This window comes from Copidosoma floridanum, unplaced genomic scaffold, assembly GCF_036245765.1.
Source record: "Copidosoma floridanum isolate Cflo_tuat_1 unplaced genomic scaffold, Cflo_Japanese_pri ptg000013l, whole genome shotgun sequence".
Classification (NCBI taxonomy): Eukaryota; Metazoa; Arthropoda; class Insecta; order Hymenoptera; family Encyrtidae; genus Copidosoma; species Copidosoma floridanum.
Window position 1 is genome coordinate 36,382,696 of NW_028321890.1, and position 18,305 is coordinate 36,401,000.

The 18,305-nt window shown below is 39.1% G+C and overlaps 1 protein-coding gene across 2 annotated transcripts in view; it reads right to left on the reverse strand.

Annotated features, from left to right (window-relative positions):
* Nucleotides 1–333: 333 nt before the first annotated feature.
* Rtnl1 (reticulon) overlaps nt 334–18,305 on the reverse strand; it is a 42,322-nt gene continuing 24,350 nt past the window's right edge. The window contains exons 2-6 of one of the 2 annotated variants that reach the window (XM_014363099.2): nt 17,504–17,539; nt 2,853–3,060; nt 2,245–2,453; nt 2,060–2,165; nt 334–1,966 (exon numbers count right to left, since the gene is read on the reverse strand). In XM_014363099.2, the coding sequence (XP_014218585.2) occupies nt 1,909–1,966; nt 2,060–2,165; nt 2,245–2,453; nt 2,853–3,060; nt 17,504–17,539 (617 nt within the window). In that variant the 3' untranslated portion in view covers nt 334–1,908. The remainder of the gene's footprint in view (nt 1,967–2,059; nt 2,166–2,244; nt 2,454–2,852; nt 3,061–17,503; nt 17,540–18,305) is intronic. The other variant, XM_014363100.2, reaches the window with a different exon arrangement.

Genomic DNA, 18,305 nt, shown 5'->3' on the forward strand with positions numbered 1-18,305 from the left:
TATTATTGTTAATTCGTTTATTATAATATGCGAACTCGATTTCCATTGCATCGCCATAAGCCCATTTTTACCATCTCACTCTTTTCAAGTGTGAACGATGTTTTTTTTTTTTTTTCAGCATAGTAATGTCGTGTGTATACATTTATATACACATACATACCAATATAAATTGTTATTTTTTTTATTTTTGAAATAATTTAATATTTATATATATACTTCTCTTATATATATTAGATGTGTAATTACAATAATATCAATAGCAATAATATTTCGCAATCCTCAACGTTTTCAAAGAGACAATTATGATAATAATAATAATAATAATTTCAATAATTCCTTCATTAAATTCTCATATTTATTCTTCATCATACTATATAACAACTAAAACACGAGGGATCGCTGATTATTAGACATTATATCTTAAGATCTAACAATAAAAAAGAAACAATTTCGACAAGCACTTTTCTCGATACGTAAATAACACTCCGTTTCTTTTCCTTCTCACTTTTAAAATATTCATTAACGAGACCCCTTTTATGTTCCCTTCTTTTTGTCTCGACTTTCAATACAACACCGTATGCAATAAACATTTTCACATTGATAGCTTTTTTCCGTGCATATAGTCTAATTAATTGATTAATGATTACCTCAACAACATTTTCTACAGTTAAAAAAGGATAGACTCTTCTTTATGATGAGTGATTCAAGTAGCAAACGAGATGATGCGAGAGAATGCTGGTGAACGGTGTAATGCGATTAATGGATTATATGCTCCCCATTGTTTTTTAAGTATTTAAGATACTAGATTATTAATTTTTTTTTCATTTACTTCATCATAATACACTTACTGCATATTTTTTATTTCATTGATTTGGTTTTTTTCTCTTTTTTTCTTAAAAAAAAAAAAAGGATAACGAACGTGATTGCACATATGTATTACGAAAGGGAATTGGATGGGATGGGAAGATGCACGCTCTACGTGTACGTGCAGTTATTGGGAGGGAAACACCCAAAGTGCGTAAGATCTTGGTCATGACAATCATACATTTATAATTGTCCAATATAGAACGATAGGTTATTTCGTTACTTTTATTATCATTTAATGAAATCTTGGTTTGTTTTTTACTCGCTGTTTATTTGTTCATTTACTCCGTAGACGTCGTTCTGTCGCACTTTCTTCTGTAGCTCGCTATATAAATTCGTCACCATCGCATCACAATAACGAACAATTAATCACTAAATGTTACTTGAGTTATATTCTTTTTTTGTAAATTTTTTTTTTTTTTTTTTTTCATTCTATTTTAGGGATATCTTTATTTTTTTCATTTATATCAAAGGATGCGCGTGTTTCGCGATTGTTCGACCTCGTAAAGCTGTATGTTATTTAATTTCGACCCTAGATCGAACTTTCGGTATTATTAATTATTCATTTATTTTGATCCAGTGTTCGGGTAAATCTCTCTTACGATACATCATTGTTATTTTGACACACAACAAACAATTAAAATTGTATCACCTAGTTTATTCTGTGTCAACAACAACCATTTTGATATATGTATTATATCCAACATTGATTTGAAGTAAAACAATGATCCGTTATTTACAATCTGTCTATTTATTCATCTCTTTTTTTCTCACACTCTAATTAAAATTTTTATTTTATTTCTCATATTATACTCGCAACAAGTCAGTTCATTTTTATAAAATCGGCGATTCTACGATGATTGTGATGATAAGTGAGTGTGTCTGTGTTTCCTCTCTTTCCTGGGGCGTTACGCGACACCCGACATCCTTTTTTTTTGTTTTGTTTCGTTTCCCAGCCGTCTTTCACTCCGTCTCTAAGATACTTCGCTCATCCTTACTTTCGCGTGGCTCTGCAACGATTTTAACGCTCGTCCTGGCGTTTATTTACTCTTCTTTTGATGGCTCAGCCTTTTTGCCTCCAATGGGCAGCGCAGCCTTTACCCTATGAACAAAACAAACAAACCTTAGTTAGTTGGACAGCTTTTGTAAAAAAATACGGGAGTAAACAATAAATCAAGTATGAAGTTTAACGCACTTGGCTGTGATATCGTTGATTTTGTCTTGAAGCAGAGCTAGATTCGCATCGATCTGTGTTTTGTTCGTTTCGTAAACCTTGGGCAACGTGAACAGAGCAACGACTCCTGCAACACAACAATTTTCACACTTGAGTTTAGTGATAAGAATTTTTAAATCCAAAAGGTAACTTTGGAGGATACTAACCAAGGATGATGAGCGTCATGCCATTGAACCAAGAGCCAAGGTACGTGAGCGACCAGAGCAAGACGCCGAACTTGAGAGAGTCGACAAAGTCATCAACCAAGAAGAGCCTACGCAACTCCTTGAGAGCCCCATTGACGCTGGCCACGACGATGTCGGCCACCTCGTGCACCTTCTCGGTGGGTAGTGTGAGTTCAAGCTCGAGAAGATCTCTGTAAGGACACAAGGATCATTGTAGCAATTTACGCAGCTTTCAAATTTCTCTACACACGCACAAAGCAGAGGATTTTCTTTTTTTTTTTTTTTTTTTTTTTTTTTGGTAATCTAATTACGTTTTGTCGTCTTTGAAAACTTTTGAAAAAGTTTGATGATAAAATATTTGATATAATTATACACAAGTGCATTTGTACAGTAAACGATTAGCCATTAGTCTACTGGTCATCGAGTGAAAATTGCTTTAAATTATAACGTATTATCATCACGGACCAGCAGTTTAAAGATAATGTACTTTAATTGCATGAGCGAATTAACAATTCCTCGCGGCTTTTAACTATATTTCAGCAAAGTTTTGTTAGAGCTGGGAGAAAGAAAAAAGGAAGGTATGGACTTACTTGAACGGGTGTCCATCTGACGTCTTCTGAATGGCCTGCTGGACAGTTTTGTAGATGCGGAAAGCTACGGTGAAGGTGAGAGTGAGTAGGGATATGTAAGCCACCACGCTGATCAGGCTAAAGTAGGCCAGCGACAAGAGCACAATGAGACTTGCACCGAAGACGATTCCCGACTTTTTGGGATCGCGCCAGTAGATCAACGCTGCCACTGAAAAATCAAAACAATTTTCGTTTTTACTTACGCCTGCGTCAACAACGCATCGGAAAATTCGCTTTTTATCGTATGGCTAAAAACTTATCATATACGTTGTTAAATTTACACTGGTGCATATACGCGTAATTGGACAGAGAAGACGTAATTCTGGCTAACGCTTAAAATTATTCGTTGGAAGGCAAGAGTTCACTTTGTACACGTTTGATAAAATAGAACTAAAAAAAAATAGAGAGAGATAACTTCATGTATATACTTTTCAAAGAAAACTGGAAATCCCAAATCTAGCGAGGATACAACACCAAGCACCGGCTAAACTACACCTGTAACCACGAACTTTTTACTTGTGAAAAAAAAAAAAGAGTCACAATGAGCGACACTTTGAACTTGTAACCAGCTCCAAAAAAAAAAAAAAAAGAATAACAACAAAGACTCAAAGGAAGCGTAGTAAACGTCGTCTCGGTTCGTCGGCTGGCGAGCGAATAAACCGGCGGCCGGGTCGGCTTGCGCGCGTCGAGGCGAAAAATCAATTAGTATGGAACACGTAATCCATACACGTATACGGTAAAACACTGACATCACCCGGCTGCCGGTGCACTACGTGTAGGGGTATTTTTTTTTTTTTTTCACGTACACGATACGCATATTTGGCAACAAAAAAAAAAAAAGTCAAAGATAAAGAGCAGCCGCACGCAGTTCCGGCTGATTTTTCGAGTGCGTGGCGTTAATTTTTAATCATCGACACGTACATAATTATATACAATAAGAGTGTTTCTACTGTCGGTCGGCTCCTTTACTCATTTTCTTTTGGTTTTCTAGTGTCGTTGACTTTTTGCGCATTCAGAAAATGGTGTTTTCGGAAAAGAAAATCATCAAAATTGATTCGAGGCCCCGGAGGGGTATGATGTGATGAAAAAACTATTAGATCGGGAAATTGGCCAATGATCGTTTAACAATAATGAACACAATGACGGTACTTACACACACACACACACGAAAATATGAAAACGCCGGCGGCGGTGGTGACGGCGCGTGTGTGCTTATTTTAGCGTTTTGGACTCTCGGGCGTCCCAAATAGCGGCTCGGTCGAGTATCCACGCGAGATCGAATCCGGCTGCTAATAATAGCCACGCGGACTCTCGCGCGAAGAAGAGTCGCGGGGAATACAAAAATCACGGAGATCCTACGTACGCGCTGTTTTCCTTCTCTTTTTTTGTTTTTTTTTTGTTTTTTGTTTTTTGTTTTTCGTGAGCGCGTTTTGTCGGGAAAAATATTATTATTTTCTTTTTTTTTTTTTTTAACTACATCGTAACATTGGTAGGCAGTGGTATTTTTTCGGGAGGTCTTTACGCCGAAAGTGCCAAGGGTGAAAGGTGAGACGGCATTTCAGTAATACGGTGAAACACAACATACAGTTGATTAGCCATAAGTAACGCAGTTATTAATCGATCGATGATTCACCGCCTTTTCCCAAATCGTTGAGACAAACGGTATAGGGGACAAGACGCGCGGGGCAGTGGCGGCGCCCCTCGTCGTCAAGAGATGAAGCACTTGCGGAGCGAAGCATTAAATTATTTATATATATACCCGACACTCGTGTGTGGGTGTCGGCGACGTCGCCGTGGCAGATACACACAATCAAACAACAGACAACAGCGAGACTCACAAACACAAACGGTGTGTAAATGTAAGGCGAGGGCGACCTTGGCTTACGAATTTTTTGACGATACGGTGCGATCGGGCGTGTTCGTTTATTCGTGAATAAAAATGCGCACCAACACTATGCGATGCGACTTACTGCGTGGGTGTATGAGTGACACCACTTAAAAAAAAAAAAAAACCCAGGCATAGCGTGCAAAGTGCGAGAAGAAAAAAATTAGCCTTACACTTCGAGTCTGTGGCAAACGCGTGAAAATTGATTTACGGGATATATATGCTTACTGTCGACTTTTTTTTTTTTTTCTCACGGCGCACACTAAACATGACATCGCGCGTCAGCGATTACCAACGACGAATCTCTCTTTCGTTCACGTGGCAGGTTTTTTTTCTTCCTCTTTTCGACTGCACACTGAATTATCGTTATGTCGCAAATCCATAGCTGGGTATCCAAAGACTGGCTTTCTCTCAACTTTTCTATGATAAAGTGGGTTACGATACGCAAAGCTGCCAGATAGGACGGAGCGCTTATCAGAAAGAAGTGTTGTCTTCGACGAGATTTCTCTCCCAAAACGTTCGCTCTTGGCCAGCTACACAACGATACCAGAAAGGATTTTTTTTTAAAAGACCGATCCAAATGCAGGGCGCAATGTTACCTTACTCCTTTTGGGAACAAAGGAAGGGAAAGTCCCTATAGATACATAGTTACGGATGTGCGCTGCAGAGAAAGAAAGAAAGGAGAAAAGGAAAAAAGAGCTACGAAGAGCTGCGGTGTCTGGTTGCCCCCCTGTACACATACATACATACCACTCGGAGCCTTTTATCCAATATTAAAGTCCGCGCTCCGAAAAACCGGTATCCATCCCTATACAGGTATCTGAGCTGTGCGTACGTGGTATATACCCTCACACATTAAATGCATAGGCGGATCAACAGTATGGACGCATTTTTACACGAAAAACACACGAAACTGCTGTTGCACGTTTAATATGTCAATAAGCGCGGTACTTGTTTAATATCATCTCGATTTTTCTTTTCAACTCTCGATACACATGGAGGTGGGAGAACTGATTCGTGGCATATCGATGTAGAATGCTTAGGTATCTTACTCTTATACATTGATTAATTTTCGAGAGACGGTACTTTTACCTTTACATCACTGACGAGAGCCTATACATTAATAAGCGGATTATTTGCTGTTATAGACAAATACGAGGAGCAAACGGCTGCAATAAAGACAAGCTATAGCTGAACGGAAACTTGACGGGTCTTTTTCTTCCGACGAAACATGTCAATTATCTCGATTACATTGTCACAATATATTACGTATACAGTAAAAAAGCGTACGCGACGAACGGAGCGTCATTTATTTATCTATAGAAAAGTATGGATCACCGCGTCCATACATACTCAAACAAATACAATTTAATCGACCATCGGGTGAAAATAAAAGTAACGGTAAAGAAAAAACACATCCGGTACATTGCACCTCGTATAATATTATTTTACACACGCACCACAGAGCACCTTCGCTCGATCAACCATAGTTATATACTATATTATTATGCATATAGAGAAATAGTAATTCACGGGAGCGGTACATGTGTACCTGTATACGGCGATGACGGGACAGGGAAGTCCCTTTAAACTTTAAAGGACTCGCGAATCGGCTTAATTGTTGGTATACATTTTGGCCACGATAAAAAATCGGCGAAACTCTAATATAGGTAATACCTAGTGTTACCCCTCATCCCCATCATCATATGTAACAGTAACGCAATAATAGTAACGCACGCGTGCACGTGTACCATACACACACACACACACATAGCCGTGTACGTGCGTGCGTCATCAACCATATGTTCCCGACCCCGCGCGCGCAATAACTTATGCAAACTTATAAGTACTTTTGTACTCTCTCCCTCGATGCGATTTACCCTGTAAAAATAACACGTTCGTTCGTTCCCCTCACAGATAAGTACACGTATACCTATGTATAAAACAAGCTGCACGCGACCTTCACGATCGATCATCAACAGTATAAAACATACACCAGCACGCCCTGTATCTACACTGTGCCCAACAATTGTGGGTATACAGTATGCGGAGAATATAATAAACTCCATCAGGAAAACTCACCGGGTCCTTTTGCAGGCAGCTCCCGGACGGAGGCTTGCCTCCCACCGCGTCTTTGCACCATATCGGTCTACACGTATAAAGTGTACGCGCACCACGTCTCAAGTATATGTATATATTATGTGTATATGATGTATATAAAACAACGAAAGAGGAAGAGCGTGGTCGTCTGCAGGCAGGAGCAGTCAGTGGTTGTTCTTCTGCTGAGCTCTCGGAGCAACACACTATATATAACAACTCGGCGCGACAGTCACGAGTCAAGTGCGCCGGCGACAAGACTAAGGTAACCTGTGAGCTGTAAAAATATATACACTTCTTGTGTTTAACGTAAGAAGAAAAAAAAAACCCTGATGGCGAGGAGCGACTGTATGACCGACCGACCTGGTGGTGAGTATACACGCCTCTGGGTGTATGAGTCGCGACCGCGAGTGTAGCGCTTATGCGGATGAGACAAGTAAGTGTATATATATATACAGGTATACCTATACAGAGGGAAAAAAAGAAGAGAAAGCACCGAGGAGTGTGTAAGTAATAGTGTGTAGAGCCCGCGCGAGTTGGAGGCAACGAGGAACTTGGAGGGGCAGGCAAACTATATACATGTATACGTGTTTGCTGTATATACGTACGCTTATCTTATGTGAAGGGCAGCTTTTACGGGACGTAGATGGTATACGAGTTGTACTCACGAATCGAAAGTAAACAAATGTAAACAACAGTAGATTTTAATGCTATAATATATAATTGTACTCAAGTATACGACGGGGAAAGGCGAGGAAGAGATGAAGATTGGCTTGCATCTGCTGCAGAAGACGAGATGCGCTGGGGCACAAAGAAAATGGTCACTGGCACCCCAATATATAATTATTATGTATATGATGCTGATGCGTGCACACGCGGGGAAGTTTTGAAGATGTATAGGTTTCTAGGTATTTACGTGTAGTTACGGAGAAAAAGATATACATATACGTAATACATAACGAAGTAGGGCAACCGTAATACCGTCGAGCATCACGGTATATTATGTACCACCAACGGTGTTGCGAGAAACAAGTATATTTTGGAGCGGAATAAATTAAAAGAGCTGTACTTGTATTTTCGTTGTATAATTGCTACAGTATTTATAAGTATATCTATAAAAAAATTTACATCTTTATGCTTGTATACGTGGACGGTAGGATATTTAAAAAATAATGAAGTACAGGCAGACAGATAGTCTGTCGAGCCTTTTTTTTTCCACGTATAGCCGTATCAGTATTAGCGATCGTTTAACATGTAATCATTATTTTTACATTACGTACAATTTAATTTTAAGTGGTTTTATATATATTCTTGAAACAATAGAAAAAAAAATAAACAAAAGAAGCCAATGCACGACACTGTGAGGGGTAAAAAAAAAGCGCAAACAAGCAGGGGGAGGACTTTTTTGCTGATGATTCTTTTGGAGCGCTTGCGTGCTGCGGTAGGCGAAACAGAGGGGAACTTGCCGAGAAGAAGAAGAAAAGACAGCAGAAGCGGAAGAAAGAAAGAAAGTTCCGTAGTATAAAGGTGGCAGCACCGACCAGCAAAAGTGGCCTTGCCGATTCGAAAAGGGAAGCTGCTCGATTTATCTGCAGAAACACAGATTTCATTTCGCATTTATTTATCGTTAAAAGAATGATGTTTTTTTTATCACGAAAACGAAATTACAAGTGTATTTCGTCAGAGCTAAGTAAATTGCTATAATTTAGTCGATACCACGTTCGATTAGACATTGGGACTTTTTAAAATTCAATTTTTTCGAAACCGCGGAGCGATTAGTGACGTATTTATCTTATCGCAAGATTATAGAGCGAACAAAGTAGCATTCGGTAGTAATTTATCAAATGCCAAGTGGCCAACCGCCACGAGTTCGAGAATTGCCGTGTGTAAAAGTTACACTGGGTGACATTCCGACTTTGAAACTTTCGCTGAAGAACCATTCGATAGCGTAGGTCATTATCGAGGATTGATCTTGATCTGGTGTGTCGTAACTTCATTGAAAACTCGGGGCGTGTTACGAAACGCGCTGAGGATCGGTAAGGTTGCGCTCGTCCAGAACTTGACTAGTACACGTTTTGCTTTCACCACCTATACCGGCTGTTATTTTTATGCGTTATCCGACGAGTCGTGCTTACAGCTTATTTAGTTTGCTTCTGTCGACAAAGTTGCGTGAGATGGTACTTATGACACTTACGATCATCTTGTAGGTACTTATCATCTACATTGAAAAAAAAAAGTTTTTTTTAATTAATTGAGTATCATCCCACCGTCTAAGAATTTTTTACTTTTGGCAACCTCATTTTTACCATTTATTTGCTGGGAAAAAAACAAAAATTATTGTGTAAATGGTAAATAAAAAGTTTCTACAGCACGGAATAGTACCAGATTACGATTCTGTAGTACACTAATATTTATAAATTGTTTTTCTCAACGTAGCAGGTAGGTACAATTAGGAGGTATATTTTAAATTTTCGATACAGAATTAATTGCAATCGAACCGGTAGAGAAAGAAAAAAAAAATCCGATGAATTGAGATTCTTATCTTTGTGAAAATCTCATCGTTTGAAGTGCTGCATTCACTACTCAGACGCGGAAATAATGCACTTGAACGACGAAGCGCACAAGTACAAGTATAGGTGCGCGGTATCTCTGTTATTGATTTTGTTGTCGGAGCAACTCCCCCGTGTCGTACACTTATTGTTATACCTCTTCCTCGCAACTCCTCCACAAACTATGCACGTGTACACATATTTTCGCGTTGAACTAAATGAATTTTATACGAGAATACGTTCTCGTTTTTGTATATAGTTATTGAGGTTGAATAATCAACAGAAAAGACTTTCCGCACTTATATCTTCGGAACAAAGAATATGATATAGCAACAGCACCCTTGTGTATATAGAAAAACCGTATGTTATAATGTTGGGCGCTTATAGCAGGTGTTGTATAGTATATGGTGTCGAAGAACCTTGCATATATACTGTCACGCAAAATCGATATCGCTGACCGCAGAACTTGCGCTAGTTCACGTTATCGCTGAACTTTGAAGTAAAAATAAAAACTGCTCCGACTCATCGAAAAACCCCGGAATTTTTCGAGACAGAAATACCAAATGACAAAAGTGTGCAAACTGAACAAAGGAACGAAAAAAAACCCCAAGATATGCCCAAAGTCATCCTTGGAAAGCACTAGTCGCGCAGCAGCTTCAAACTCTTTAATGGCACGATAACTTTTGTCGCTGCTGTACTACAGTGAAGAAGAAAGCTCTGAAGCATTAAAAAAAAAAAAAAAAGAAAGAGCTTTATCCATCGCCTTTGACAAGCAGTCAAAAAGTAGAGAAGAAAGAAAGCTGGCATTTTTAGATCTCTCTCCGCATTCGACTTTTGTCTCGAAAATCAGCGCGGTCGCGCGACTATGCTTTTCGTTATTTTCACTCGTCTTTTGTTTCAAATTACCAGACGCGCACATCTGTACCTTCTGATTCACGCTCTAGTTTAAGTAAAAAAAAAAAAAAAAAGAGAGAGAGAAGATGAATCGAAGCATCACCCATAAACGCGACCCTCGCAATCACGAGTCACCATACATGTAAGTATAGGGCACAAGAAGCCGAATCAAAGACTTGGGCCCTGAAAAGAATTCCACGTCGTTCGGTGCCCTATATATTATGTCCAAGGGCCCCCTCTAATAATATCCGTGCAATTACGGCTCATCCCCCGTCTCTCTATTCACATTTCTACTGAATATCAGAGAGAGAGAGAAATTCATATCAAGTGCACTCTGTGCGGAGCTGGCGCTGCTCCAGATAAGCAGCCCACCAAACTCGTTCGTCGTTCAGCTAAGCTCGATTTTTTTTTCTCCCTCTCTCTCTTTTTTTACATATTATATGTAGGTCCGACTCTGATCGCGATATGAGGGAGCAACTCCGCGATCATCTCTGGGATTCGGTCGAGAATAAGCGTCTTTGAGAGTGTGCTCTAAATCGGCTGCCGATGTGGGAGACCCGACATTTGATTACGTTTTTCAATCATTGGAGTTTGACGATACGTAGTGTCTCAAATAACCGGTTAGGCCATCCCTTGAAAAAAAAAAAAAAATAAAAAAAAAAAGGACGAGTGAGTGAAATTTTTTCAAGCAAGCTCCAAAATAGGGTACACGTACGCGCATGGACAATAGTGCGGAATCTTTGTGGGCTCTTTGAGCTTCTGGGTGTATATATATATATATGTGAGTATAAAACACATAATGGTAGCAGCAACTGTGTCGTACAAAAGAATGCACCTTCGGGAAGGTTACGCGGTTGTAGGTTACCCGCTTCTCTCTGTCAGTGCTGCAAGGTTGGATGCGCAGCACGTGCATTTCCGTCAGTCCGTACAATGCACAATATGCGTCGAACACGTATATGACACAATGGTGTTGGCGCCAGACAAGGTCCCGGCTCGGCGATAATCGTTCGCTAATTATTTCACTGGTCGGCCGAAACGAGAATTCGCTTTTCGCCTCGCGATCTGATTAATGTAATCGATCGCGCGTCTAAATGTATATTATACGGTCAAAATTTAATCAAATGAAAAGAGGGCCACTCCAAGTTTTTGTGAGTTAAAGTATGGGAAAGAGAGCTTTTTTCCTTCTCCTAAAATTTCACTCCAAAATGATCATTATTATCATTGAGGAAAAACATTTTTTTTTTTTCCTTTCAAGAGTGAGATTTTTACATTTTGGGTGCCTCTGTTTTTAAATAAATTTTTGTTTGATTAAATGCATTTTTATTACATGAAAAATAATAAAAAGGCTGTACAAATACAGGGTGTCGGTCGTTACGGTGTTGCGAACAGTTGCATAAGATTGCACGCGTTAAAATCAAGCACTTGGGTACCACTGATCAATATTTCAGTTCTTAAAAATACACATACATCGGGAGGTAGCAACAAAAAAAAAAACAAAAAAAAAAAAGACGAGAAAAATGTTGTTTAATTTATAAAACGCATTATCTTCGTGACTCATTCGATTGGCCGTACGGAGGAGAAACGCACCGGGCGCATCCAACCGTAAACGTGTAGCATGTGTACTACGTATAAATAATTCTCTATCTCGTCCGCATAATCTTTTTTTTTCAAAGTGTATATATAAGATATGCATCCAAGAATTTAGTAGCGCGGCACAGAGAAGCTGCCGCCGACACGCGAATGAATTAGGCCCGAGAGACTAGATTGGCCGAGCCAAAGTGACGCTAACCTGAGCCGGTATCACGCAGACACGTACAAGTATATATTATTATACACAACCTACTTATATGCAATACGTGTGTAGAGGAAAATCTCAGCAGTGGCTATCTTACGTAATATTCGCGTGTGACCCTCGCTTTAGCTCACTGTGGCGGTGATATTGTACCAAAATATAAACGGAGCGTACTTTTATTACCTTCTCTCTTTTTTTTATTCCTCTTCCACAGGAGCGGAAAACAGAGCGGCAATCAAATACATAATATGTAGAGTGGACGAACTGAAATTTTTTCGAATGGAAAATGTTGCCTTTTTGTTCTTTGGCATACAACGAGAGTTTTCTTCTTTTTTTCGCTTACCATTGCGATAGGACAGAGTGTTTCATGCGAGGAGGCAATTTTTTAGAGTAGGTTTACGCATCAGGACACAACGATAGTACAGACCTTGAACTCACGGCTAAATGCGGCTGTTCATTGTACATAAAATAGGAATAAAATTGATAATTTTTGACGAATAGCTACATATAGCGTGTTGAAATAGTATTTCTGATTTTCAACAATGTCCTTGATTTGCAATTTTAATAGATGAATCTGAAACTGTATCAGTATATATTGCAGTCAAATATATCAAACTTGAATGCATTGTAATCCATCAATATTATTTCTTAAAACTCCTAAAAATGTTAAAACAAATAATTATACGCGACTGGCCGAATTCAGAGTCTCTATATATCAAACCAAAGTATATTTATAATACGGTAACGCGTATGAAAAAAAGTGGGTTTTCTATAGCATCCGGGCAAAACCCCGAGCGCTCATTGTTGCATTGTTATTCCGATTTTTTTGTCAGCTCTACAAGGATGGTAATTAAAACAATGCTTCGAAAAAAAAAAAAAATCAATGCTATACTAATATAGGTTTAAAGATATATAAGGGAACTGGTAACAACCATATAACCAGAGATTAACTGAGTTATAGTTTATCAACTCTTTAATTACAAACTCCTGTACTGTAGGAACCCAATTTAATTGGATTATTGTTTGATAGGAGCTGAACCTGAAGGGCGTTTCATCAGAATCTAGAGAGAGTAGAATTTTTACCTGAGGTGTACACCTATAATCTCCTCATCAATTTAAAACAGGAAAAACGTGAATGTGATTTTCATAAATGACGCGTGTATAAACGTAAAAGAGGATAATATAAGCTCGCTCATATGTACCAGAAAGAACGAAAGGAAGGGAGAAGTGAAGAAATTGATGTCAATCACCTAAACAAAGAAAGCGAGTGCGAGACAATTCGGGGCTTTGTCTCATTCGCGATACGCAAGTCGCGTATACCACATGTTTTGGGGACACGTGCCAAACTATATAAACCCTAATGTTTAATTTTTTCCACACTTTTTTGCTCAAATTTTTAAAATACCTAGCGTGTAAGAACCACTTAATTAGAATCACAATGAATCAGTGCATATTGTACTTCTGAGACTGAAAGAGGGACAAAAACAAGCCAACACGCTTATGTACGGACTTTTCGGTCAACCAAAGGGTACATAAATACAAACAGATAATATTTATAAAAAAATGAAAAAATCGAAATGTATCGACATTTTTGAGCCCGTAAAACATACATACAATACAAGGGGAAAAGAGGGTTTTGTTGCACACATTGCAGAGGATACACAATGTAGCCGGCTGTGCCAAAAATCCATGCCAAATGGTCATTTTTAATAAAAAACATTGGTTTCATTTGTTTCAATCGATGAGAAATGCTGCTGCTCGAAGAATTTAGAATCAGTTCAAGTCGACTTGCACGTACCATCATTTGCAGTTTTGGTTATAGGATCTATTTTCGGGATATTTAAAAACAAACACTCGAAAGAGTCCGAGCAAATATTCGCATCTCGAATCAAAGTTAAAACCCATTTCCCACGACAGTTTCTCGTGGCATCAGGTACTAAATTATCTCCATCTGGAGCAAAACCTCACCCCAACTATTCCCAGTCAATTTTTTTTCTCAGTGAATCTGATACCGATATTCTTATTAGATACAGCTAAACAAAAAAAATTAAAAAAAACACCTATAAGTTTTTTATTGCTGATCCATCGACCCGATCTACGACAACCCAATCATGCGTGCATCTTGAGTCATTGAAAGCTGTATGTATCTACATAATAGAACACAGGCGTATACAAATTAGCAGCAGCTAAAAAGAATTTTTAACGTGTACAACACCAGCTTCGAAGATTCGCTTTATTTATATAGCTGGTACTCACGTTCTTGCCTCGTGATGGCCATTTTCATGAGCAGTAGCGCTAAAGCGTCTCGTCGTCAATGCGCGGTACTTGTAACTTTACAACACAATCAACAGCAGCACCGCCACCACCTTTATATAATTTGTACACGATGCTCCTCTTCGACAACACTCGCCCGCATGTGAAACAGTCGATGCACACGCCTATACACACCTATATATATACTTCACATGTGAAGGAACAACCACACGAAGATCTAATTGAGCTGTACACGTATACAAGCGTCAGCGGTGTCGTCATCGGTATAACGTGACGGTGACCGCTGATGCTGTATGTGTACGCTCTTTTTTTTCTCTCTCTATCACTGACGATCGAGATATAACCGATTTTCCTCCCCCTCCTCGACGAAATGAACAATCACTCCGTGTAAGTATAAGTACTTGTGTTGCACACTCTTCCTCTCGCGCGGCAGAAAACTGCGTGAAATTTGTATCGAACAACGATCGGCAGTACCGGTAAACTCGGCGCGTACGTGACTCATCCGGAAAAAATGATATTGCTACTCTCGAGGATGATTGTTATTTTTATACTTGTATGTTAAGATTTGTATTTCTTTAATCATCGCGACACAAACATTGTGAATTTGAAAACCCCATTTTTTTTTTTCACGTTCACCGCGATCAATTGCACCGGAGGAAATAAGAAAACCCGTTGAATGGTATACACCTGAGAAGACGAAAGTGTAAAATGCCTACATTATATTATACTCAAAAATTCGGAGGAACGAAGGAAGGGGACGTACACCCCGCGCGTTTTTACACAGGTATATAGGCACATTATACCGAACACCTGGCGTATAATATAAGCTAACTTAGGGCCGGAGGCTCTGTAGAAAAGGACAGCACCGTAACATAAGTATAAGGCGATCTAAAGTAACTATTGTAGGCAGGAGAAGAAGAAGAAGACCCGCGGCCAGAAAGTTAGGTAGCTCAGCCGACCAAGTGCTCTGGCAACGAGCCATCCACCGGTGAGAGCCCAAGAGACCTGCCCGGCTGGACGTTATATTTAGGTATCGAAAGTCCGCAAAGCCGACGGGCATTACTCTCGTTTGGCCTCTCGAGCCTCGTTTTCTTGCATGGCTCCGTACAGACACTTTGACGAAAAACCAAGTATATTTTTTTTTTTTTTCGTGCCCACGACCCGGCAGTTTATAAGTATGCTGTATTATTTTCGGTAGGGCTGTCCCGCTCTACATCGGGCGATTATTCACTCCGATCGATCGACGCGTTGCCTCATTCTTGCGTTGTACATTGCAAATTGCTACAAGTAAAGCTCGAGGAAGAGCCTGCCACAGTTTTGTTTTATTCGTAAGCAAATGTAACAAATTCGATCGAGTGGTTGAGCAAAATTTGGAGGTGGAGGAAGAAAAAATCGGTATACATGCGATGGCTAACGTGTATACACAAACGCGTGAACGGCCGAGTAAAAAATTGCGCACTGGCGAAATTCACCGATTACACACGAGGACGCGAGAGAGCGTTGAATAACCCCCCGGCTCTTGTGCGAGGCAGCGACGACGTGGTACTGAAACTGCGAGTCAACGGTGAGGCTGCAGTGCTATGGGAGAAAGGGGAGGGACGACCATACCAGAAGAAGAAGAAGAGAGCCGGGATGTGTAGACACTTTGGGTAGGGGTTCTCTCGATTTTTCGGAGGTTGGACGCACTGCGGTCTGGTGACGACGGCGGGAATCGTCGCTCTGCGGGCATGGCTCGCTTTTTCGACTGCGACGTATACCTATATTTGTAGTTCTGTTGTGCAACAGATGAGGAAAAATGTAAGTCTCGCTGAATGGGCTGGCGAAAGCAATGGTGAATTTACGACCACTCGCTGAAGGACGAACCTTGCGACAAGAAGTGGACGAAGGGGACTGTAAATATCGGAGTACAACTGCAGCTATGAATAGGGCAGTTTGTGCGACAGTTTCTTTTTTCATTTTAATTTCACTTTTAACATTGGCCCCAAAAAAAAAAAAAAAAAAAAACCTGATCCATCGGTTTACAACATCTGATCGAATGATACGTACATCAGAGGGTGTTGGGATTATTGGAAAAAGAGCTATAGCGACGCGTATATTTTAAAATAGACGTAGGCTTGAGCTGCTGAAACAGGTGGTGCTAACAGGTAAATTCTCTTGCCAGTGACGAATATAGTAGGAATGCGCCCAAGTTCTACGCTGGTCTATGATTATATTAACGCGTGAATAGTACAACCAGCTTGTGTCGAAGATATAAATGTTTTACTTATCTAAGATTTTCTAATTCAAGGGTTTAAATTTAAATATTTGCTAGGTTACATTAGAGAAAGTGTGCTCAACAAAATGCTTCATTCTATACGAACGAATTTTACAAAATTTGATTGATGTTCAATAATTAGTGGTAATCATTAAAACTCAAGTATTATAGTTGAAAAAAAAAAAATATTTCAAAAATTATTTTAACTTTGAAGAAAGTAAGAATGTACTTCATGTTGAGTATCATTACGTGATAATTTTTACCATGTGTATAAAAAAAACTTCTTACACAATACAGTATAATTTTTCACATCTCTGCTTAGAAAAAAAAAAAAAAAAAAAAAAGTATATTAACTTTTGTTATATCGCTTATCTCAGAGTGCTAGTGTTAAAAAAGTACATAAATATTATCAGCCGCGATTTAATGAATCATTCAAAGAATCGATCTAATACCTGTCTTCTCGAGCCGCTATTTTGCCCCCATAAATCTCAAAGATTTAGTAATTTTATGTTACAGAAATAAATAAAAATTTGAACTACGTCTGTTTACCTGGTGCTCACTGTATCTTACTGTATATTTCAATAGAGATAATTTTTTTGTAAAGTTCTTTTGTAGACACAACACATTTAAAATAATAATTTTAAAAGTTTCAATTCATCGCAACGAACATTATTTATTAATCCAATTCTATGATAGAAAAACTATTCGTACGACCATAACTATAAACATGTAGTGAAATCATCGCTCTAAATAGTATAATACCCGCATTTAACAAATCGCGTAAATGGTCAATGAGATATCGCGGGCTAAACATTTTCAGGAATCGACGCAAAGGTTAATCATTAGTGTAATCAATTGCGTACTCACCTTTTGGATTCAGTCTTTCTGGGTTAAACCATGCATCTGCAAATAACACATACAAATACCAAATTAGTATTAGTATCCGTCACCCATGAACATGCTCGTGTTTTTGGTATATGTCAAGTGAAAAAAAAAAAAAAAAAAAAAAAAATATGCGTGTAAACGAAGAACTTCTAATCTGGTCGGAGGAAAAATAAATTGTAACGAGAGGTACAAGCTTCGATGCACATGCATATAGAAGTAAGGCAGTACACGTTTACTGAGTACAGTATGGAAAGCTATAGCGTAACTAATGCAGATAAGATACGCCGTCTGGTGCTCTAAATGTATAATTTACATAATTTCCGGCAATGACGAATGATAAACATACTTTCGTTTCCCAACTAATTTTTTGCACTTTGATTTCGAACGAGGACAGGCCACATAATGCGCGGACTGAGAGTTCAAGAGTGAAAAAAAAAAAAAAAAAAATGAAATCCAGGGCAAAACGGAAGGATATCCGATATTGTACGTCAGAAAAAACCGCTGAGCCGCACCGCTGGAGCGGAAACTTTCGCGGATGACTCTCGAAGAGATTCGCACAGATAGCGTGGATTAAAAAGTAGGGACAATAGGCGCGCGAGCGTGGGCGGAGTGGAAGACAAAGCAAAAAAAAAAAAAAAAAAAAAAAAAAAAAAAAAAAAAAAAAAAAAAACTCAAACGTAGAGGAGCTGCGAGTTATTAGCAGCTGATATAGGTGGAGCGCGAGAAGGACGCCTCGCGACGATATGCATGTCAAGTACATAAATATACACTTCAACAGCGTGTA